This window comes from Oryctolagus cuniculus, chromosome 16 (genome assembly GCF_051225735.1).
Source record: "Oryctolagus cuniculus isolate XC-2025 breed Fujian yellow rabbit chromosome 16, ASM5122573v1, whole genome shotgun sequence".
NCBI lineage: Eukaryota > Metazoa > Chordata > Mammalia > Lagomorpha > Leporidae > Oryctolagus > Oryctolagus cuniculus.
In genome coordinates, this window is record NC_142882.1 from 39,543,017 (window position 1) to 39,567,464 (window position 24,448).

A 24,448-nucleotide genomic window follows, 5' to 3' on the forward strand; every position below is an offset into this window, starting at 1 on the left:
TCCCCTACCTGAGTGGCAGGAGTCAAAACAATGGGGAGGAACAAGAGTTGTAAAGGATATGGACAAACAGACCTCACTCATTGCTGGTGAGAGTGTGAAATGGTGCAGTCACTGTAATGATCAAGTGGTTATCCAAATGGAGATATGAAGATTTACTGTAGGACTCAGCAACTCCATTCCTAGCTCATTCTCAAGATGACTGAAAATACTTGTCCCTAGAAAAACGTGTCTACATAGATGTAAGTTGGTATCTGTTAATAAGAACCCAGCATATAGGTTGGCGCAGTGGCTCACTAGGCTAATCCTCTGCCTTGAGGTGCCGGCACACCGGGTTCTAGTCCCAGTTGGGGTGCCAGATTCTGTCCTGGTTGCCCCTCTTCCAGGCCAGCTCTCTGCTGTGGCCAGGGAGTGCAGTGGAGGATGGCCCAAGTACTTGGGCCCTGCACCCACATGGGAGACCAGGATAAGCACCTGGCTCCTGCCATCGGATCAGCCCGGTGCGCCGGCCACGGCAGCCATTGGAGGGTAAACCAACGGCAAAGGAAGACCTTTCTCTCTGTCTCTCTCTCTCACTGTCCACTCTGCCTGTCAAAAAATAAAAAAAAAAAAACCTAGCATATAAATGGGTTAAATTCTCCACTTAAAGGATACAGACTGGCTGAATGGATAAATACCAACACAAAATATACTGCCTGGAAGAAATCCATTTCAGACACACATTACATAATGATAAAAGAATCAGTCAAAAAGAGGATATAACAACTGTAAATACATACATGCACCTGAAAACTAGACCACCTAAGCATGTAATGCAAACAACATTGGATCTAAAGGGAGGTAGAGACCCTACAGCAATAGGAGCTGGGGACTTCAACATCCCACCTGTCAATGGACAGATCATCTAAGCAGTCTAGAAAGACTAGACTTAAGGAGTGCTACAAACCAAACAGACTTATCATTTGTGGAACGCTGCCTCTGGCTCCTCAACTGCAAGACAGTGGTTAACCACAGAACCTAACTCTATATCACTGTTGGGAAGAACAAATTGATTAAATGAAAAGAACCTAGAAGGAAACCTGGTCATAATGAGCACAGAACATACTCATCAATGCTGTGGGTGATTAATATTGGTATCAAAAAAGATATCAAAAAGGAAGAAAGACTGAAATGTAAGATCTGAGCCTTTGAAACAAATAAAAGAAAGCACAGGGGAACTGCTTCAGGACAGTGCAATGGGCAAGGATTTCTTAGATCAGATCCCAAGAGCACAGGATATCAAGCCAACTAGCAGACAAGTGGAATTTCACCAAATTAAATAGCTTTTGTAGAGCAATGGAAACAATATCTGCAAGCCATAAATCTGACATAGCAGTTAGTAAAGTCGATATAAAACACAACCCAATAGCAAAAGCAAAAACAAACAAGTAATTCAGACTTAAAAATGGCTGTAGATAGAAATAGACATTGCTTAAAGATAGGTAAGTGGTTCTCCTGTTCCATGGCACAGGAGGGAACTACAGAAACTGTGAAGTACTGGACAGAAATGCTCATCACTATCTCTGAGAGATGCAAAGCAAAACCACAATGGGATACCAAAGGGACGAAAGATAACAAGTGAGGATGTGTGTGTACAGAAGGGAACGCTTGGCACTCTGTGGGTGAGAATGTATATCTAGTAAAGCAGTAAGGAAGTTGCTCAAAAAAGAGAAACTACACCTACCATCCAGTTCAGCAACCCCACTACCAGGTGTACATCCAAGGGGAAGGAAGTCAGTCTGTGGATGAGAGATCTGTGCCCCCATGTTTACTGCAGTCCTGTTCCCAGTAGCTAAGAAATGCAAACAACCTACACATCCACCCACCAAAAGATGGAAAAAGAAAAAAAAGGGTGGGGGGAGTACATGTACACATAGGAATACTACTCAGCTATAAAAAAGGTTGAAATCTTGTCATTTGTGATAACATGGGAGGATCTGGAAGTCACTGAGTTAAGTGAAATAAGCTATGCACAGAAAGAGAAACACCACATGACCTCACTCACACGTGGAATCTGGAAAGTGGTGATGCCCTGGAGGATAAGAGTACAACGGCAGTTGTCAGTGGCCGGGAGGCAGGGACAAGGGCAGTGGGCAGGGACGGACTAGTGTGAGTCACAGCTGACGGAGCAGGGGTCTCTGTGCTTCTGCTGCACAGGACGGGACTGCACGGCAGAGGACAAGGCTGATGCCCTGTGTATCTCCCTAGGAATGCAGACACAGCCCTGCAGTGTGGCGTTTGCTTCCCCACAGGAACAAGCCCAGTGAACTCAGGTGACAGAAGAGGAGGAGGCGTGGTGGGGAGCAAGGGCTTTCCACCTCTCTGCTCACTTCCTGCAGGGTCAACCAACTAAGGGGTAAGTCCAGGGTGATCTCACCATGGACACGCCCAGTCCTGACCCTGCAATTCCCCACAAGCTCAGGTTACGCTCAGGTCTGAAATCATGCGATTCTAAGCCTTAAAAACCAAAGACCTGGATAAGATGACCTGGGTGAAGTTCCAGGGATGCTGGGAAGGGAGATCCCACCCCAGCTCCCTCTCCTCACAAGTGACACAGAGTAATGGTGTCCACAGCAGCTAGGAGGGTGAAGGTGCAGAGGCTCAGGTTTCAGGGTTTGACAAGGACCGCCTTCTGCAATCCTGATAACTCGAAGAGGGGACAACTGTGCCCACACTGTAGGCAGGGAAACTGAGGCACAAGGCAGGGAATCCACATAACCCAAGTTACCTCTATACAGCAGAGTCCAGATGTATGACTTTGCTTACTGAACAGCCCTTTCTCTCCAGGACTTCAGTGTTCTCTGGGTTTCCACTCCTGTACCCTGCACCAGGGACTCTCCCCTTGGCACCGTGGACACTGGACCCAGATCGATCTTGGTCCAGGGAACCCTCGGCACTGCAGGGTGTGGGGCAGCATCTCTGGTCCCCACATGACCCAAGCCAGGAGCACCTCCCTGTTGTGCCAACCACAGTGTCCCTTAGGGAGGCATAATCTCCATAGCTAGGAACCGGGGCCCCATGGTCAATCTCCACTCAGTGGACAAAATATATATATATTTTTTAATTTTTTTCATCAATTTTCATTTGATTTGAAAAGCAGAAAGAGAGGCAGAGCTCCCATCCGGTGGCAGTGACTCAAGTACTCGAGCCACTGCCTGTGCCCCCCAGAGACACATCAGTGGGAAGCTAATCGGAAGTGGAATACTGGCAGCCAAAACCAGCACCCTCATGGGGGATACAGGCATCCAAGCTGGCAATTTGACCTCCTGTGCCACAAATCCCTCCTGTAACAAAGCTTTTTAAAAAAATCCAGGCCGGCACAGTGGCTCACTAGGCTAATCCATTGCTTGCAGCGCCAGCACCCTGGGTTCTAGTCCCTGTCTGGGCGCCGGATTCTGTCCTGGTCACTCCTCTTCCAGTCCAGCTCTCTGCTGTGGCCCGGGAGTGCAGTGGAGGATGGCCCAGGTCCTTGGGTCCTTCACCACATGGGAGACCAGGAGGAAGCACCTGGCTCCAGGCTTCAGATTGGCACAGCACGCTGGCCCCAACATGCCAGCCACAGGGGCCACTTGGGGGGTGAACCAACAGAAAAAGGAAGACCTTTCTCTCTGTCTCTCTCTCTCTCTCTGTCTAACTTTGCCTGTCAAAAAAAAAAATCCATGGCTGGCACCACTGTCTGTAGTGCCACCATCCCTTATGGGCGCCAGTTCAAGTCCCAGCTGCTCCACTTCCAATAAAGCTCTCTGGAAAAGCAGAAGATGGCTCAAGTCCTTGTGCCCCTCACCTGCATGGGATACAGAGAGAAAGCTCCTGGTTCCTAGCTTCCAATTGGCCCAGCTCCAGCCATTGGAGCTTTCTGAGGACTGAACCAGTGGACGGAAGACCTCTCTCTCTGCCTCTGCCTCTCTGTAACTCTGCCGTTCAAATAAATAAATAAATCTTAAAAAAAAAAATACCTAACACACGCACTTTAAAAAAAAATCAAGGAGCCAATGCTGTGACATGGCAGGTAAAGCCAACACATGCCAGGCAAACATCCCAAATGGGCACAAATTCAAGTCCCTAATGCTCCACTTCTGATCCAGCTCCTTGCTGATGTGTCTGTAGGCAGCAGAAAATGGCCCAAGTACTTGGATGTCCCAGCTTCTCACTTCAGCCTGGCCCAGCCCCAGCCCTTCATGCCATCTGGGGAGTGAACCAGTAAATGAAAGATCTCCCTCTGTATCTCATCTCCCTCTTTTAGGGGGAAAAAGAAAGGTTTCCTGAGACCCTCAGTGGCTCCCCTTGGCTCCAGGTTAAAACACAAAACCTCTCCCTCTGAATAAGGCCTGGAGTTCTTGATTTCCCAGAGGCTGCCAGGCACCAGTTCCCCCCAACCCCGCAATGTTACTCCCAGGGGACTCCCAGAGGCACAAGCTCCCAAACACCCCCACCTCAGCTCCAGCCTTCTATCATCAAGTCCCCTGGAGCTCTTGTCACAGTCTGCCATGTGCCTTTAATGAGGGATGGGAACAAGAGCTTCTGTGCCCATGTCTGGTGGTAACAGCCTGGCTTTAGAACTAACCATCTTGGGTTAGAGCCCTGGCCCTTCCACTCGTTGGGCAGGCGCCATGGAGCAAGCACCCCCTGCCCGGCTCTGAGCCTCCCTTTCCTCACCTATCAAATGGGCTGACTCCACACCATCAGGACACAGAGAATGGAAGGGCTGCACAGTACTTGATGCAGCTCCTAAGGAGTTCGGATACTCAACAGTCTCTTTGATTTTTTTTTTTTTTTTTGCCATCTTAGGAAAAAAACAAAGAAAAGAAAAGATATTCCCAGTTGGTTGGCATCAGTATCGCCAAGAGCAGACAGCTGGAAAATCTGGGTGCCCCGCAGAAGCGGGAACAGGTGATGCTTGCTCATCTCACTCCACACTGTGTGAGGCACGACTCTCCATCCTGAAGGTGCCTGCAGTGGTGCCTGCCCTGCACAACTGGTTCTATGACACAGATGCATCATCTCGCCACATCTGCAGGTCAGGAGCCTGCATGCTTCAGGCTCAAGGTCTCTCCTGAGGTTACAAGGGGCCATCTGGGATGCTGTGGCCTCAGTTCCTTGTTGCTGTAGGGCTGCATCCCTGTTTCCTGCCTTGCCTAGGTGGTTTGCTTGGATCCTCATGTGGGGTGAGCTGATGCAAGGTCAGGTTCTCGGGTCAGGTCCAGGAGGACTGTCTGGTCTTCTTAGGCCCTGGCTGACTCACTCAGTGTCACACACATCATCTCCATTTATACTGACATGGTCACTGATTCAGGGACCTCCACCTAAGCTGCAGAGTCTGTCCCACAATGGGGTACCACAGGAGAATGACACCATGGGGTGAGACCCAGAATCAGGTGGTACCCGTGGGGCATGGGCAGGCATCCTAGGGGAGGAAGTTGGACAGTGAGCCAGAAGGAGGGCAGGGCAGGCTCTCCAGGGATCAGCAGTAGGGAGCCCCCAGCTGGCAGGCAGACAGTGCAGCCAGGGCACAGAGAGACTGGACGGAGACATCTCCCAGGATGCAAGACAGCTCAGCTGCAGGCGTACACCTTCCGGATAGGTTAACGCTGGTGAGACCTCGGAGACACCAGACGCGTTTATCGGCTTTTCAGCTTCAACTTTATTTTTCAGCAGACTCGCATTACATGTCGCGAACGCCCGCTGTCTTCGCCTCCTCCAACCCTCTTATATATCCCGCCCTGTTACCAGCATTCATTCACAACTCCTTCATTCACCACTCCCGCTTATTACTGGCGTTCATTCAGAGCTCCCGCCTGTTACCGGCGTTCATTCACAGCTCCTGCCTGTTACCAGCGTTCATTCATCACTCCCGCGCACCGTCCACCTATCTATATATGATTCACGGAAAACATGTTACCAACTCAGCAAGAGTAAGTGTGGGAAACATGCAATAACAGGATGCTGAAAGTCAAAACAGGATCTTGCAATTAGCAACGGGCAGGGTGGAAAAAGCCCAGCACTAAACTTCTTGTGCTTGTACATGTCGGGAGGGGCACAGCTGGCCAGGCTGTCCCGTTCCCCGACATCTCCCCCTTATTTCTTTGCAAAATGGAGTGGTACTGTGCCTGTCTTAGGTGACCAAGAGCATCTATCGGGCTTACCCGTCATTGGCACATGAACATGAGGTGTGGAGGGAGCGTTCATGCCCTGTCTTAGGTTGCCTTGAAGACCTCTCAGAACTTACCCGTCTTTGACTACCATTCCAGCAGATTCAGCCACACCTGAATCTGTCCATTTTGCATGGGGTACTGGTTATTGAATGTTAGCTGGCTTGTTTAACCACCATTTGCGTATTAACAGCCCTTGCAAGATCCGAACAATAATTGATCCTGTTATAAGCACAATAAGAGCCAACCCTATAATAGCGGCCCATTGTTTAATTGGATTCCAACTACCATTTAACATGCTACCCAAAAGACGGGACTGATTAGCAGCAAATGAAAAGTGGTTGTAGGGGTAGGTGGTAACACAAACTGCAGTAGATCGAATAACACAGGGTATGCCAACCAGGCCTAATCTTGCAATAAATCCATTCATTAACAGCTGAATAGCAGTATATCATCAAGTGCCTGGGCGGTAGATCTTGTGATGCTATCAAGTATGGACAGTGTGGAGGTTTGGCTCACGGCCATGCCAATAGCGGCCTAACAAGCTGAATACGCCGCAATTACTGCAACGACGACCACGGTGACTCCAAAGTCTCTCCTGTGTTGAACAGCCATAGAGAAGTCCTTCTCAGGCAAATACACAACTGGAGAGGGAGAGGTAGGGCTCTCAAGAGACCCCAATACTCATCCAGCTTGGCCATCGTCGGTGACAGTGGCGTCATTATTAGTAGGAGTAGGATCACGATCATCTTGCCACTCTATTGTTCTTGTCCGTCTTTCTGGAGTCCAGATTGGATTTTTTTCTTCCTGTGGGAGAAAACAAACAGCGCCTCATACCCTTCTTATTAATGGGTATGGGCCTTTCCATTTGTTATCTTGTGGGTCTTTCCACATAATCATTTTTCTAACGTGTGGCTGAGCTTCTGTCGGTTCATGGGGTTTATTACTATTGGGGGTCTGTTCCAAGATTACATGACGTTCTGCCGGGGTGAGACCATCAGCTTTTTTATTTAAAAAATTTATGGTAAGTAAGGCGAGGTTGAGAATGTCTTTAGGGGAACGGGATAGTGCCCCTATTCCCCCTTTTTGTTTTAATACAAAGTTTTTCAGATACAGATTAGTGCGTTCCACAACGGCTTGTCCAGCAGGGTTATATGGGATGCCGGTTTAAATGAGAGATATGAAAAGTTGCTAAAAACTCAGCAAAAGCCTTAGAAGTATAAGCAGGTCCATTATCAGTTTTTATTATATTAGGAATTCCCCAAGAAGCAAAACATTGTAACATATGTTGCATTACATGGGAGGTGGACTCTTTGGCGGCGGCGGTAGCCATAACTACTCCTGAGTCAGTATCCACCATAACATGGACATAGGATAGCTTGCCAAAGGCAGGGATATGCGTTACATCCATTTGCCAAATGTGACATGGATAAAGGCCCCGGGGATTAGCTCCAGTGGGCATAGTAACAGGCTGATGAATAACACATTTTTCACAATTTTGGACAATAGATTTAGCTTTACGAATAGGGATATTAAACCTCATACTTAAGGTCTTACTATTAACATGCCAAAGTTTGTGATATTCTGTTGCCTGTTCCATGGCAGTGCAAGCTAAAAGGAAGCGGGAATGTTGATCGGCAAGGGCATTTCCCACGGTGAGAGGACCTGGCAGGGAGGTATGTGCTCTAATATGGGTGATAAAAATGGGATCTGATCTCCTAAATAAAGTGTGCTGAACAAGCTCAAAATAAGGAAACACTGTAGAACTTTTGGATATTAACGAAGGGGAGCCTAGCCTCTTAACAGCATTAACAACATATAAGCTATCAGAAATGATATTAAGAGGACCCTCAACCATATTTAATAACTTAGCCACTACAGCTAGCTCTGCATGTTGAGGTGAGGGAGATGCAGTAACTGCATGATGCACCTGACCTTGTAAAATAGCCACCCCGGTACCTCCTTTTGCTCCATCAGTAAAAGCTATGGGTGCTTTGGGAATGGGATTAGCATGGTTATAACGGGGAGGCCGGGTTGAGTGGCCCCCATAGGTTGCATTTGTTTATTTATGGCTCTTAAATCATGAAGTAGGCGATATTTACCTGATTTCTTTTTAATCACAAAGATAGGAGTATTCCAAGGAGAAGTAGATGGCTGAAGATGTCCTGCCCCTAATTGTTCCTCTACTAAGGTTTTTACAGCAGCCAATTTTTCTTCTGTAAGGGGCCACTGCGAAATCCACACTGGCTTAGAGGAGAGCCAAGTTATAGGGATTGGCTGCGGTGCGGTGGCCCCTCCTGGAAACCCAGTCCATGCCTGTCCTTTTCTCCTTTTGGACTAATGGGCATTGTAATACCCTGTTCCCTAGCTCCCAGGCCTCCACCTTTATATCCCATTCGCGTCATGATGTTCCACGCAGCCTGTGATCCTTGTTGTTTTCCCTTTTCATTAGTCAAGGTAAGTCTTAGTTCCTGTAGGACGTCTCGTCCCCACAGGGTAACTGGCAGCTTACAGATATATGGTTGGAACTGTCCAGAATGGCCTTCATTGTCAGTCCAAGTGAGGATGCTGGCACTCCTAGGTGGAGCATGGGTAGTACCCAACCCTACCAGTGTATTCTCTGACTCTTGTGTTGGCCAGGAGGGAGGCCAGTCATCTGCGGCTATAATATTTACATCAGCCCCAGTATCTAACAAGCCTTGTATTGTTTTTCCCTGAATGACAAGAGGCCAAAGTGGTCTGTTTTCCAATGATAAGGAGAGTGCTGCAAAATTACTTCCTTGTTTAGCTCTCTGATCTCTAATTTTTTCCCAGCATAGTAGTTGTGCTAGGGGTCTGTCATTATCTACGATAGCTGCACCTAAGGTGGCTTGAACGATAACTTTAGGTTTGCATGTGGGGAAAGTTACTATTGCTGGCTGAATTTGGAGTCCGCGCTGAAAATTAGTGGCTCGTCCAATCACTAGTCCGAAGCCAGTATTGGGAAGAGAATTTTTAGTAGGGACTACATCAATGATTTGAGGACCCATAGCTGGAGTTAATATTTGAGACTCCGTTGGCCACAATTCGAAACAGCTTACTGTTCCTGATGCCCCTTTTTTGATTGCTGGCGCACCCAATTTTGCTTCGGGCCCCGGTGTGCTGGGCCCCCTCTCCCGTTTTTTGACTCTTGGGGAATGGGGTTTCCTGCTCTATCAGTCTTAGAATAACAATCACTGGCCCAATGATTACCTTTCCCACATTTAGGGCATAATCCTGGCTGTCGTTTGTTGGGCTTATGTTGTCTACATTCCTTTTTTACATGTCCAGGTTGGCCGCAAGCGAAACATTTGCGGTCACTTGCTCTATTGGCCTTAGCCATTGCCATAGCAGCATGAGCCCCAGAGGCAACATCATCCATGACATCTCTGCAAATTTTCATAAAGGTAGGGATGTCCTTATGTTGCCAAGGCCTTAGCGCGGAGCGACATGTCTTATTAGCATTTTCATATGCCAGTCGTCTCAGCAAGGGTGCGGCCTCTTCAGGAGACTCAAACAGATTGCCTGCAGCTTCATAAAGGCGGTTAATAAAATCTGCATAAGGCTCGGTCGGTCCTTGTATTATCTTAGTCAAACTGTGTTTAACTTCCCCCTTTTTTTTTGCACTACCTTCCAGGCCCTCAAGGCTATATCTCTTATTTGTTGTAATAACTCCCGGGGACACTGAGCTTGCACCGCTTCTGCATGGAATGCTCCCTCTCCGTTTAACATGTCCTCATTCCAGGCAGGTTGCCCATCAGCTCGGTTTTGCGCCACCTGAGTACGAGCTAGTTCCCTATAAGCAGCTGACCATAAGAGATAATCTCCCCCTGAAAGGACTGCCTTGCAGACATTTCTCCAATCTTCAGGGACTAGGCTCTGAGTGCCTAAGGTTCCTAGGATAGCTTTGGTGAAGTTAGCATGTGGCCCGTAGAGAGTCACTGCCTTTTGCAACTCTTTTAATGCTGTGAAGTCGACCGGAGTCCACCCGCGATTTCCTTGGCGGTCTTCGGTCACTGGAAAGATCTGATGGGGGTTAAAGAACTCTGCCCAATTTGGTTTCAGGCGCCGTGGTGGGTGGGGAGTTGAATCCCCAGTATTTATAAAAAAAGCAGCTTCATCGTCATTACGAGCACTTTCGTTTTCAAGCATTTGCCTTCTAGTCTGTTTCTCCGGCCCAGACTCTAAAACTATGGGCCTCATCTCGCTGGAAGCATTGCCGGCAAAACAGCAACAGCGCATAGGATGACGGGGTGGTTCGTAAGGAGGAGCGGAGGGCATTAAGGGCAACTCCGGGTATAGTGGAAGCGATCCCAGCGTCTGCGAATGTTTCGCTTTTGGTCGGGCTCCTCCGCTTGCTTCCATCCTTGGTTCCTCTATACTATCTCCTTTTTCGCTACTATCATGGGAGTCTTCGCTGAGCTCCTCCAGTAGTTCAGAGCCTTCATCTAAGAGTTCCCCGATCTGGTCATCCTCCGACCGTAAAGCAGTATCTATCAGATAACACAAGCAGATCACTCCCTCCTTGACTCCAGCATTTCGCAATTCACATCCCACCCGTCTCCACCGAACCTGTGATAAATCTCCTTCTTCAACAAACCAAGGACAAGTTTTATATAGTATCCTCATAAAATTGCACACAGCTACACTCTTTACGGGCGTCCCCGTTGCCTTTAAAAGGCGGCTAATCAATAGGTGCATTTTCGTGGTGGACTGTGTGTTCCCCATTGTACCGCGGTATTCCTAGGCTTTTTCCCCTAGACTCCTGTCTATAGACGTTTTTTTTTTCTTACCTTCCTTCCACGTTGCAGCGATCCGAGTCACGGCACCAGTTGCAGGCATACACCTTCCGGATAGGTTAACGCCGGTGAGACCTCGGAGACACCAGACGCGTTTATCGGCTTTTCAGCTTCAACTTTATTTTTCAGCAGACTCGCATTACATGTCGCGAACGCCCGCCGTCTTCGCCTCCTCCAACCCTCTTATATATCCCGCCCTGTTACCGGCATTCATTCACAACTCCTTCATTCACCACTCCCGCTTATTACTGGCGTTCATTCACAGCTCCTGCCTGTTACCAGAGTTCATTCATCACTCCCTCCCACCGTCCACCTATTTATATATGATTCACGGAAAACATGTTACCAACTCAGCAAGAGTAAGTGTGGGAAACATGCAATAACAGGATGCTTAAAGTCAAAACAGGATCTCGCAATTAGCAACGGGCAGGGTGGAAAAAGCCCAGCACTAAACTTCTTGTGCTTGTACATGTCGGGAGGGGCACAGCTGGCCAGGCTGTCCCGTTCCCCAACACTCAGCCCCTTTCAGGCTGTCACCAAGAAGATCCAAAGCTGTGCCCTCCAGGCAGGGAGCCACAACAAGACAGCAAGGCTCAGGGAGCAGAGAAATGAGACTGGAGCAGAAGTGACAGTGGCGAGTTACGGTAGCCGCAGAAAATAGAACCAAAAAAAAAAATTGCAGGGGAAACCCTTCTGGATGGAGCAGCCGTGAATCGGAGGACCTACTGGGAGAACAAGGTCGCCCACCGCGCGGAAGCCAAGTCGCGGGACCGAGCCACAGAAGCCCCAGGGTCTGCGCGCCAGTGCTCCAAGGGGAGTGCATGCCACACAGACAACAGCGGGGAGACTTGGGACGCTCAGGGCTCCAAGTCCACACATCGGCGCTGGAAGGGGAGGTGAGCTCAATAACCCGAGACATTGGTGGGGAAACGGGGGTCAGAATCTAGAGGGGGGCCAGAAAGTGCAGCAAACTCACTACCGGAAAGAAGGAAAAAAAAAGCTTCGGGGGTTTCTCTTCCCCCTAACCTTGCAAAGGTTACAAGGCTGCAAGGCTTGAAGAATTCCCAAGAGACAAAGAGCAGGCCTCCTCTCTGGATTTACATATCAATGGGGGAGAGTTAAGGAACTGAGTCACTACAATTCAGTAGCCTAGGCAACCCAGTGGGAGTCCAGAGGAGCCAAAGACTGGAAGCTAAATACCATCAATTCTGCACAGCCCTGCCCTGCGGTGTTACTTACCCCCTGAATAAATAAACTAAATAAATAAATAAAAAGAGAGAGATTTACCACGCATAACCTGAGGGTGTCACCTTTGCACACCCTTAACCAGGAAGAACCAGGCAGAGCTCTCAGGCCGCACCCATCTCAAGCCTCCAAGGCTCCTCCAACAGCAGGCAGTCCACTTAACACGGACACAGTATAAAAAAAAAAAAGAAAGAAAAAAAAAAACGCACAGTGACGCAAGAAGAATTAACTATGCCGAGTAACAAACACAGAAATAGAGGGAGCAAGATCAACGATGACACTATGATGCCTCCAAATAAGCAAAACACCCCAAGCCAAGAGTATGAAGATGATGAGATAGAAGAAATGCAAGATACGGATTTCAAAAAATTTATGATAAGAACATTTAGAAGTTTTCAAAAGCAAATCCTTGAACTACAGAAATCCTTAATGGACAAGATTGAAAATCTCTCTCGTGAAAATGAAATTTTAAGGAAGAGTCAAAATGAAACTCAGAAACTAGTAGAACAGGAAAGTGTAATAGTGAAGAGAAATCAAAATGAAATGAAGAGCTCAATAGATCAAATGACAAACACATTAGAAAGCCTTAAAAACAGAATGGGTGAAGCAGAAGAGAGAATATCGGACTTAGAAGATAGAGCACAGGAAAACATACAGTCAAACCAAAGAAAAGAAGAGGAAATTAGAAACCTAAAAAATATTGTTGGGAATCTACAGGATACTATTAAAAAAACCAACATTCGAGTTCTAGGAGTTCCTGAAGGCATGGAGAGAGAGAAAGGATTGGAAGGCCTTTTTAGTGAGATACTAGCAGAGAACTTTCCAGGCTTGGAGAAGGACAGAGATATCCTAGTACAGGAAGCTCATAGAACCCCCAATAAACATGACCAAAAGAGATCCTCACCACGACACGTGGTAATTAAACTTACCACAGTGAAACATAAAGAAAAGATCCTAAAATGTGCAAGAGAGAAACGTCAGATTACTCTCAGAGGATCTCCAATCAGACTCACAGCTGACTTCTCATCAGAAACCCTACAAGCTAGGAGGGAATGGCGAGACATAGCACAGGTGCTAAGAGAGAAAAATTGCCAGCCCAGAATATTATATCCTGCCAAGCTCTCATTTGTGAATGAAGGTGAAATAAAGACCTTTCATAGCAAACAGAAATTGAAAGACTTTGTGGCCACTTGTCCGGCCCTGCAAAAGATATTTAAAGATGTGCTACACTCAGAAACACAGAAACATGGCCATCAATATGAAAGAAGGGAAAGGAAGAACACCTACCAGTAAAAGAGCATGGGAAGCTCAAAGCATATACTAGAAAATATTTCCGGGAAAATGGCAGGGCAAAGTCACTACGTATCAATAGTCACATTGAACATTAATGGTCTGAATTCTTCAGTTAAAAGACACCGTTTGGCTGACTGGCTCACAGAACACAACCCAACTATTTGTTGCCTACAAGAAACACATCTCTCTAACAAAGAGGCATGCAGACTGAAAGTGAAAGGTTGGAAAAAGATATTCCATGCCAACAGAAACCAAAAAAAAGCAGGTGTAGCCATATTAATATCAGACAAAATAAACTTTAATACAAAAACTGTTAAGAGAGACAAAGAGGGACACTATATAATGATTAAGGGTTCAATTCAACAGGAAGATGTAACTATTATAAATGTATATGCACCTAATTACAGGGCACCGGTCTATTTAAAAGATATGTTAAGGGACTTAAAGGGAGATTTAGATTCCAATACAATAGTACTGGGGGACTTCAATACTCCACTCTCAGAAATAGACAGATCATCCGGACAGAAGATCAACAAGGAAACAGCAGATTTAATTGACACTATTGCCCAAATGGATCTAACAGATATCTACAGAACTTTCAACCCTACATCTACAGACTTCACATTCTTCTCAGCAGCGCATGGAACCTTCTCTAGGATTGATCACATACTAGGCCATAAAGCAAGTCTCAGCAAATTTAAAAGAATTAGAATCATACCATGCAGCTTCTCAGACCACAGCGGGATGAAGCTGGAAATTAGCAACTCAGGAAACCCCAGAAAGTATGCAAACACATGGAGACTGAACAACATGCTCCTGAATGAACACTGGGTCATTCAAGAAATCAAAAGAGAAATCAAAAACTTTCTGGAGTAAATGAAGACAACAACACAACATATCAAAACTTATGGGATACAGCAAAAGCAGTATTGAGAGGCAAATTTATAGCAATAGGTGCCTATATCAAGAAATTGGAAAGGTACCAAATAAATGAGCTTTCAGCGCACCTCAAGGACCTAGAAAAACTGCAGCAAACCAAACCCAAATCTAGTAGGAGAAGAGAAATAATTAAAATCAGAGAAGAAATTAACAGGATTGAATCCAAAAAAACATTACAAAAAATCAGCCAAGCGAGAAGCTGGTTTTTTGAAAAAATAAACAAAATTGACACCCCATTGGCCCAACTAACTAAAAAAAGAAGAGAAAAGACCCAAATCAATAAAATCAGAGATGAAAAAGGAAACGTAACAACAGACACCACAGAAATAAAAAGAATCATCAGAAATTACTACAAGGACCTGTATGCCAGCAAACAGGAAAACCTATCAGAAATGGATAGATTCCTGTACACATGCAATCTACCAAAATTGAACCATGAAGACATCGAAAACCAAAATAGACCCATAACTGAAACAGAAATTGAAACAGTAATAAAGGCCCTCCCAACAAAGAAAAGCCCAGGACCAGATGGATTCACTGCTGAATTCTACCAGACATTTAAAGAAGAACTAATCCTGTCGGGGAACGGGACAGCCTGGCCAGCTGTGCCCCTCCCGACATGTACAAGCACAAGAAGTTTAGTGCTGGGCTTTTTCCACCCTGCCCATTGCTAATTGCAAGATCCTGTTTTGACTTTCAGCATCCTGTTATTGCATGTTTCCCACACTTAGTTGGTAACATGTTTTCTATGAATGATATATATAAATAGGTGGACGGTGGGCGGGAGTGAATGAATGAACGCTGGTAAAAGGCAGAGTGAATGAATGAACGCTGGTAAAAGGCGGAGTGAATGAATGAACGCTGGGAAAAGACGGAGGAATGAATGAACGCCGGTAAAATGCGGAGTGAATGAATGAACGCCGGTAACAGGCAGAGTTGTGAATGAACGCCGGTAACAGGCGGGAGTTATGAATGAACGCCGGTAACAGGCAGGAGCTGTGAATGAATGCGAGTAGTAAGCGGGAGTGGTGAATGAAGGAGTTGTGAATGAATGCCGGTAACAGGGCGGGCGTTCGCGACATGTAACGCGAGTCTGCTGAAAACTAAAGTGGAAGCTGGAAAGCCGATAAACGCGTCTGGTGTCTCCGAGGTCTCGCCGGCGTTAACCTATCCGGAAGGTGTACGCCTGCAATAATCCCATTTCTTCTCAAACTATTCAGAACAATCGAAAAAGAGGGAATCCTCCCAAATTCTTTCTATGAAGCCAGCATCACCTTAATCCCTAAGCCAGAGAAAGATGCAGCACTGAAAGAAAATTACAGACTAATATCCCTGATGAACATAGATGCAAAAATCCTCAATAAAATTCTGGCCAATAGAATACAACAACACATCAGGAAAATCATCCACCCAGACCAAGTGGGATTCATCCCTGGTATGCAAGGATGGTTCAACATTCGCAAATCAATCAATGTGATTCACCACATTAACAGACTGCAGAAGAAAAACCATATGGTTATCTCAATTGATGCAGAGAAAGCATTTGATAAAATTCAACACCCTTTCATGATGAAAACTCTAAGCAAATTGGGTATAGAAGGAACATTCCTCAATATAATCAAAGCAATTTATAAAAAACCCACAGCCAGCATCCTATTGAATGGGGAAAAGTTGGAAGCATTTCCACTGAAATCTGGCACCAGGCAGGGATGCCCACTCTCACCACTGCTATTTAACATAGTTCTGGAAGTTTTAGCCAGAGCCATCAGACAAGAAAAAGAAATCAAAGGAATACAAATCAAGAAGGAAGAAGTCAAACTATCCCTCTTTGCAGACGATATGATTCTGTACTTAGAGGATCCAAAGAACTCTACTAAGAGACTATTGGAACTCATAGAGGAGTTTGGCAAAGTGGCAGGATATAAAATCAATGCACAAAAATCAACAGCCTTTGTATACACAAGCAATGCCATGGCTGAGAAAGAACTGCTAAGATCAATCCCATTCACAATAGCTACAAAAACAATCAAATACCTTGGAATAAACTTAACCAAGGACGTTAAAGATCTCTACGATGAAAATTACAAAACGTTAAAGAAAGAAATAGAAGAGGATACCAAAAAATGGAAAAATCTTCCATGCTCATGGATTGGAAGAATCAACATCATCAAAATGTCCATTCTCCCAAAAGCAATTTATAGATTCAATGCAATACCACTCAAGATACCAAAGACATTCTTCGCAGATCTAGAAAAAATGATGCTGAAATTCATATGGAGGCATAAGAGACCTCGAATAGCTAAAGCAATCTTGTACAACAAAAACAAAGCCGGAGGCATCACAATACCAGACTTCAGGACATACTGCAGGGCAGTTGTAATCAAAACAGCATGGTACTGGTACAGAAACAGATGGATAGACCAATGGAACAGAATTGAAACACCAGAAATCAATCCAAACATCTACACCCAACTTATATTTGATCAAGGATCTAAAACTAATTCATGGAGCAAGGACAGTCTATTCAATAAATGGTGCTGGGAAAACTGGATTTCCACGTGCAGAAGCATGAAGCAAGACCCCTACCTTACACCTTACACAAAAATCCACTCAACGTGGATTAAAGACCTAAATCTACGTCCTGACACCATTAAGTTATTAGAGAACATTGGAGAAACCCTTCAAGATATTGGCACAGGCAAAGAATTTCTGGAAAAGACCCGGGAGGCACAGGCAGTCAAAGCCAAAATTAACATTTGGGATTGCATCAAATTGAGAAGTTTCTGTACTGCAAAAGAAACAGTCAGGAGAGTGAAGAGACAACCGACAGAATGGGAAAAAATATTTGCAAACTATGCAACAGATAAAGGGTTAATAACCAGAATCTACAAAGAGATCAAGAAACTCCACAAAAACAAAACCAACAACCCAATTAAGAGATGGGCCAAGGACCTCAATAGACATTTTTCAAAAGAGGAAATCCAAATGGCCAACAGGCACATGAAAAAATGTTCAAGGTCACTAGCAATCAGGGAAATGCAAATGAAAAGCACAATGAGGTTTCACCTCACCCCGGTTAGAATGGCTCACATACAGAAATCTACCAACAACAGATGCTGGAGAGGATGTGGGGGAAAAGGGACACTAACCCACTGTTGGTGGAAATGCAAACTGGTCAAGCCACTATGGAAGTCAGTCTGGAGATTCCTCAGAAACCTGAAGATAACCCTACCGTTCGACCCAGCCATCCCACTCCTTGGAATTTACCCAAAGGATATTAAATTGGCAAACAAAAAAGCGGTCTGCACCCTAATGTTTATTGCAGCACAATTCACAATAGCCAAGACCTGGAACCAACCTAAATGCCCATCAATGGTAGACTGGATAAAGAAATTATGGGATATGTATTCTTTAGAATACTATACCGCAGTAAGAAACAACGGAATCCAGTCATTTGCAACAAAATGGAGGAATCTGGAACACATCATGCTGAGTGAAGTAAGCCAGTCCCAAAGGGACAAATACCATATGTTCTCCCTGATCGGTGACAACTGACTGAACACCAAAAAGGAAACCTCCTGAAGTGAAATGGACACTATGAGAAATGGTGACTTGATCAGCATAGCCCTGACTGCTAATGGACAACTTAATACATTATCCCTCATAGTATTTTTTTTTGTCTGTTCTACTTAATATGACTGGTTTAATTCTGTAATTATCACACAGTTATTCTTAAGTGTTAAAAATTAACTGAAATGTGATCCCTGTTAAACATAAGAGTGGGAATAAGAGAGGGAAGAGATGTATAATTTGGGGCATGCTCGGGCTGACTTGCCCCAATTGGTAGAGTTGGAAACATACCAGGGGATTCCAATTCAATCCCATCAAGGTGGCATGTGCCAATGCCATCTCACTATTCCAAGTGATCAATTTCAGTTCACAATTGATCATAATGAAAGGACTAAGAGTCAAAGGGAGCACATAAACAAGTCTAGTATCTGCTAACACTAACCGATAGAATAAATAAAGGGGAGAGTGATCCAACATGGGAAGTGAGATACTCAGCAGACTCATAGAATGGCGGATGTCCTAAATAGCACTCTGGCCTCAGAATCAGCCCTAAAGGCACTCGGATCTGGCTGAAAAGCCCATGAGAGTATTTCAGGCATGGAAAGCCAAGACACTCTGGCAAAAAGATCTCTCTGAGATCCCAGTGGAAAGAACAGGTCTTCAAAGAGGGAGGTGCCTTTCTCTGAAGGGAGGAGAGAACCTCCACTTTGACTATGACCTTGTCTAAACAAGATAAGAGTCGGAGAACTCAGAGGGCTTCCATAGCCTTGGAAACTCATGACTGGTGCATAGGGAGATTACTGATGCCATAAACAGGAGTGTCAATTTGTAAAGTCAACAACAGGAGTCACTGTGCACTTACTCCTCATGTAGGATCTCTGTCCTTAATGTGCTGTACACTGAGGCTTAATGCTATAACGAGTACTCAAACAGTATATTTCACTTTGTGTTTCTATGGGGGTGCAAACGATTGAAATCTTTACTTAATGTTCACTAAACTGATCTTCTGTAAAAAAAAAAAAAAAAAAAAAAAGAAATTATCAATTCCCAACTTGACTCTCACTGGGATTAAACATGACAATAGGTCTGATCTGATTTCATCATCATTTAAAAAAAATCATCTATTATTTTTCACTTTATGTTTCTGTGTGGGAGCAAACTGTTGAAATCCTTACTTAAGGTATACTAAGCTGATCTTCTGTATATTAAGATAATCGAAAATGAATCTTGATGTGAATGGAAGGGGAGAGGGAGTGGGAAAGGGGAGGGTTGTGGGTGGGAGGGATGGTATGGGGGGGGAAGCCATTGTAACCCATGAGTCGTACTTTGGAAATTTATATTCATTAAATAAAAGATAAAAAAAAAAGAATACTGCAAAGGATCAGGTCATTTTTCCCCCAAAAATGTTCTAGAGGTGTCCACCGGACAAATGAGGATTCACTGCATGCCTGACTGACTTAACCCTTCGTTCACTTCACTCCTTCACAGGTATGAGATCACCCTGGATAATCTTCCCAGAGAATCCCAAATGCAATCCGTCCTCCCATGCTGGCAAAACAACCGTGGAAAGCACACTGGGGACACTCAACCAACACCAGTACTCAGGCAACTGAGGCGGTCGTCTTACACAACAAAGACTTCCTTCCAGGGTCCAGCAAAAGCAGGAGGCTGGGAGATGAAGAAGTTCTAGAGATGGGCCCATGTTGTGCTGTAGTGGATAAAGCCACAGCCTGCAAACCCTCACATCTCATGTGGGCACCAGTTCCTGCCCTGGCTGCTCCAATTCCAATCCAGGTCCCTGAAAATGGTCTGGGAAAAGCAGAGGAAGATGGCCCAAGTACCTGGACCCCTGCAACAAACACAGGGTACTGGGCAGAAGTTCCTGGCTTCAGCCTGGACCAGGGAGGCCACTGCCACCATCTGTGGAATGAGCAACCGATGGAAGATCTCTCCCTCTGTCTCTCCCCCCTTTCTGGAACTATGACTTTCAAAAAATAAACAAATCTTTTTTTAATAAGATTATAAATTCTAAAAATGGAGAGAACCCTCAGAGGACAGATCTCTCATGCAGTGTTCTCAGCACAACAAAAGGAAATGTAAAATCACAGAGCGCAGGGGCAGTGCAGCCATGTTCTTGTTACCCCTTCAGGGAGAACCCTACGGGAGGAAGCCGGGCATTGGTAACACAATGCACACCCGGCACTCACCCCCTGCCCCTTCTACACGCCCAACCCTGCCTTCTCAGCAGGCTCCCTCCATGGCCTAGCTCCTCCAAGTGCACCCTGTACTTTAACATCGACACCTGCCCTTCCCTGAGTAATGCAGCAGGTGGACAAAGGCCAAACACTGGGGTCTATTCTGCCAATCATTCTCTCCACAAACCCTGCACATTCAGATCATTCCCGTGTCTCCACGCCCAGGCCAAAGATGCCAAATGGCCCACAGGACAACAGTGAGAGACTCAGGAGGCAGCAGCCCTGAGTGTCCACACATGAGATGCAGCTCCACTCCCCTGGAGGCTTGCTTTCTACAGGAACTGAGCCTGGTTACCCAGAACCCACAAGTTATTAGGTGGTGGCCCCCAAATCTCCTGCTGTGGGCTGGAGGCAGGGACCACAGTGGAGGCTGGGGAGTGACCGTCCTGGTGAGATGGGAAAGAGTCTGAGGTCTGAAGGGGGAAGATTCTGAGCCAAGGCTCACAAGTGAAGCCCTGCTCCCCACTCACACACACCTGACCAGCGTCCTACTGCACTCACTGCCTTCTGACCCCTGCTAGGGCTCCCTGCATGCTGGGTGGACCCCTTCAGCCCAGCTCCCAAGGCCACCCCTGTATGGCCCTGTGCTCCTATCCAGACTGACTACTTCCCCGATGAGTACTCCCACCCTTCAACAGAGACCCCTCCTCTTCCTCTCCCCAACACCAGGCTTGCTGTTCCCAGAGGCCCTGCTACCTCCTTCTGCCTCACTTATCCATTCAGGCAAAACATCCACAGCAAACAACAGCACAGCCCTTAGCATGGCCTGGCCCTGAGGCAAGCACTCACACAGAAATGCAACAGACTCTAATGAAGTGCTATGGACTACCACTGTGGGGAATCCCACAGGACTCCTAAAAATGAGTCACAGATCACTGCCCACCCAATGATTAAAAGGCTGTGGACCATGGAGAAATCCACTGGTAGCCCCAAAAAAGAGTTATAGCTCACTGCTTCCCACAAAGAAGCAAAAATAAGAAATAAAAATGGAGTTACTTATGCTAAGCCAGAAGCTGATGACATCACTTATGTCAAGCTCAGCGCTTGCCAGAAAGATGCTCCTAATCAGACTGAACAGACTTCCCTGGGCAGTCTGTATGCTATAGATGATAACCTCAAGTTACCTTCCTACTCACACAGGGATTGGATGCACCCAAGGAATACTCCAGATACACTGTCCTAAACAATGGATTGGTGGCACCCTGGGATACTCCGAGAGGGAGCACAACTGATTGGTGACACCTGGACTCCTCCTGGAGACTCCCCCTTCAGAGTGACAAGGATAAAAGGATCATGGTCCCGGTGTCTGTGAACCTCTAGATCTCCACACATTCAGAGCTGAAGAGGCAGCCCATTACAGATGGATCTGTAACGGCACAAGGCAACAACCGATCAAGGGCCCAGTGCGTGTGAACCTCCGGATCTCCTCACACTTGGAACTGAAGAGCCAGCTCGCTAGCCCCTTGCTAAGCGACACAAAGCGACTACAGGACCAAACTCCAGTGGAGCCAGTGCCTCGCCTGGACCCCTTATCAGCCTGCTGCCTGACCTGACCACACAGCTGGACCAGACCTCTCAGCAGGGGACCTCTCCAACTCCTTGCCTTGTCATCCCCCTGGGAACTCTGAGCCTACTGCCCAGAGTGACAGCCATCCCACAACTTCCTGCCTGTAAGTGACTGTTCTGAGATCCATCTCTCTGAGTGGTAATGAGACTCTCGACTTTGAACTTTCACTTTTCGTGACCGTGATAGGAACCCTGAGAACACAGCATTCATAATGATATTAGCCATATGTAATAGGAAGGAATGTGCCTCGACCCTATGATTAAGAATAACGTTATATGCTTTGCTGTACTTATTACAGTTGTTTTGCCTTTGAGACTGCTTTGATGCTAGGTGTGTGTTATGATCTGTGGAGTAATGAACATAACTATAGAGATTGGTATGCAGTGGGAAAGCCCTAGTGTGAATTGGAGTGAGCAATAAAAAGCCTTTCACCGGAAAGACAGTGTTGTGTCCATGTGTTCCTTCTTCCTTGTGCACCGACATGTCACCCTTAAGCCCTGTCGAAATGACCACTGCTAAACTCAGGAGACACCCACACTATACATTCGCTCCATTACAATTAGTAACACCTCTACTGCACACCCTACTCAACAGGTCCCACAACTCTCAGGTGGACACAGCTCCCCCAACTACTGCAAGAACCATCTCCGCACACCCCTGCCACTTCTACAGACTCCTCCAAGTAATTCTAAAAGAAAGGCAGTGGTCTTCAACTCTACCAGACCACTCTTCCAACTCCTGGACCCTCAGCTCCAGGGCAATCTCTAGGACTTCATCCTACTCAGACACCCCTTTTTATCCTCTGTTTACATCTCTTACTGTAATGCACTGTACCCTGTTGCTATCTTTTGTTGTGATATTAGCTCTAGACTTTGTCAGAAACTGATCCAACTGAATGACTCATAGCAAAGGACGTCTCTGAGCCCTCTTCTCTCTTCTGGGTTGCATGCTTTACTACGGTCTGCTGCTTCTAGCCTGCCCCCGTTTTGTGGTCCCCAAATCTATATACCTCACATCCTCCCAAAGCCTCTACACAGCTCTTATCAATGCTTTCTCTCATCTCTTCTTTGAACATAACCCCACTATCGCTTCATGCGGGATCTGTACACTCTCCTCCCACCTCCCAGGCAGTCTGGACAAAGGCCACAGGACTGAAGGGATACCCTGTACTTTCCCCAAAACAGGAAGAATTGAACCAACCTTACACACCTATCAATGGCATTTTCTCTGGGGTCTCGCTGATAGGTCAAGCCCTTAAATGCATCCTATGTGTTCTCTTCCCTTTTGTCATAAAGTAGGATCATTGTCCCATGTGCTCTGCAGCTGGACAATTACTCTCCCAGCCTCCCTCCTTTCCTCCACTTCCTTCCACCACTCCCACAAGTTAGTGAAATTAGCCACAAAGGCAAATACTACCACTCTAACTGAACCATCACTGTCAGGACACAACCCAAGGATGCGTTGGTGAGCATGCGTGGGACCATAAATCGGTTAGTTCTTGCTCTGTGGCATCCAGGTGTACAAATGTCTTCCCATGAACTGGACAGGAACGTGTCCTCTCACATTCCTATTTCACCCTTTGTCCTATACTCTCAACCAGACTTGGTGTCCCATCCCTCTAACCCACCGTGTCAAGAGTGACTTGGACTTAGCTCCCCTTGCTATTCTCATTGGGTGTTTTCTGCCAGGAATTGGGCCAAGAGCAGCCACACTGGAAATTTCAGGGGACAAGACAAAGAAACACAAAGAATTTTCTCTCACTCTCAAAGCAAACATAAATGACCCAGCACCACAACTGTCTCACTTCCAAGACCAGGTAGATTCTTGTTAGCAGTGGTCCTTTGAAATCACTGAGGATTTAGACTTCCTCACCTCCAAAAAAGGAGGACTTTGCCTCTTTGGGTAAAGAGTGTGGCTTGTACACCAGGGAGTCAGGTGCTGTGAGAGATGCTACTGAACACATTAAAAAAAAAAACCATGCTAATGAAATGTAAGAATGCATTACAACAATACCCTTGCCACATTTTGGCCATCTTTGACATTCTGGGTAATTTTTCTACCATATCCTTTTTTCTTCATAATCACAGTGTTTTTACTCTTGTGATATATAATTATCATATTTCAAAAGTGCTCACAGGAACAAGTGACTGCTATATCCCAAGACATCCCACAGGAACATCACAAGACTGCTCTTCTTCTCCAGTAAAACTGGACTACAGTCCTGCATCAGCAGGAAGTGGCCAATAGGATACCACACCCATCTTTCTATCTATCCTGAGAGTCAGAATGCAGGACCTTGAGCAACATCATGGGGAGAAGTGATGCTTTCCTACAGCCACACCACTATCTCAAGAGTTCAGCCATTAGCCCCAACCCTCTAGAAGTTTGAAAAAGCCAAGGCAAACCAGCTCAGCTCTGCCTAATCCCTGCCCAGCCTGAACCAAAAGTAGCCCAGGCTAGATAATCCCCTAGTCTCTTACCAGAATGTATCCTGACCCTCGCTAGTAGAGGGCCCTTATCAGGTCTGTCTCTGAATAAACTGGCTCTAGCTACTGAGTTCGTAGTTTGTAGTCCATC

At 46.1% G+C, this 24,448-nt stretch overlaps 1 protein-coding gene across 4 annotated transcripts in view; it reads right to left on the minus strand.

Annotated features, from left to right (window-relative positions):
• Positions 1-5,670: 5,670 nt before the first annotated feature.
• Positions 5,671-24,448, minus strand: part of LOC138845844 (uncharacterized) — a 112,716-nt gene continuing 93,938 nt past the window's right edge. For 3 of the 4 annotated variants that reach the window (XM_089315143.1, XM_089315144.1, XM_089315142.1), the window contains 2 exons: positions 10,997-11,049; positions 5,671-10,696 (listed from right to left, as the gene is read on the minus strand). In XM_089315143.1, coding sequence (XP_089171269.1) covers positions 9,795-10,696; positions 10,997-11,049 — 955 coding nt within the window. In that variant the 3' untranslated portion in view covers positions 5,671-9,794. The remainder of the gene's footprint in view (positions 10,697-10,996; positions 11,050-24,448) is intronic. The other variant, XM_089315145.1, reaches the window with a different exon arrangement.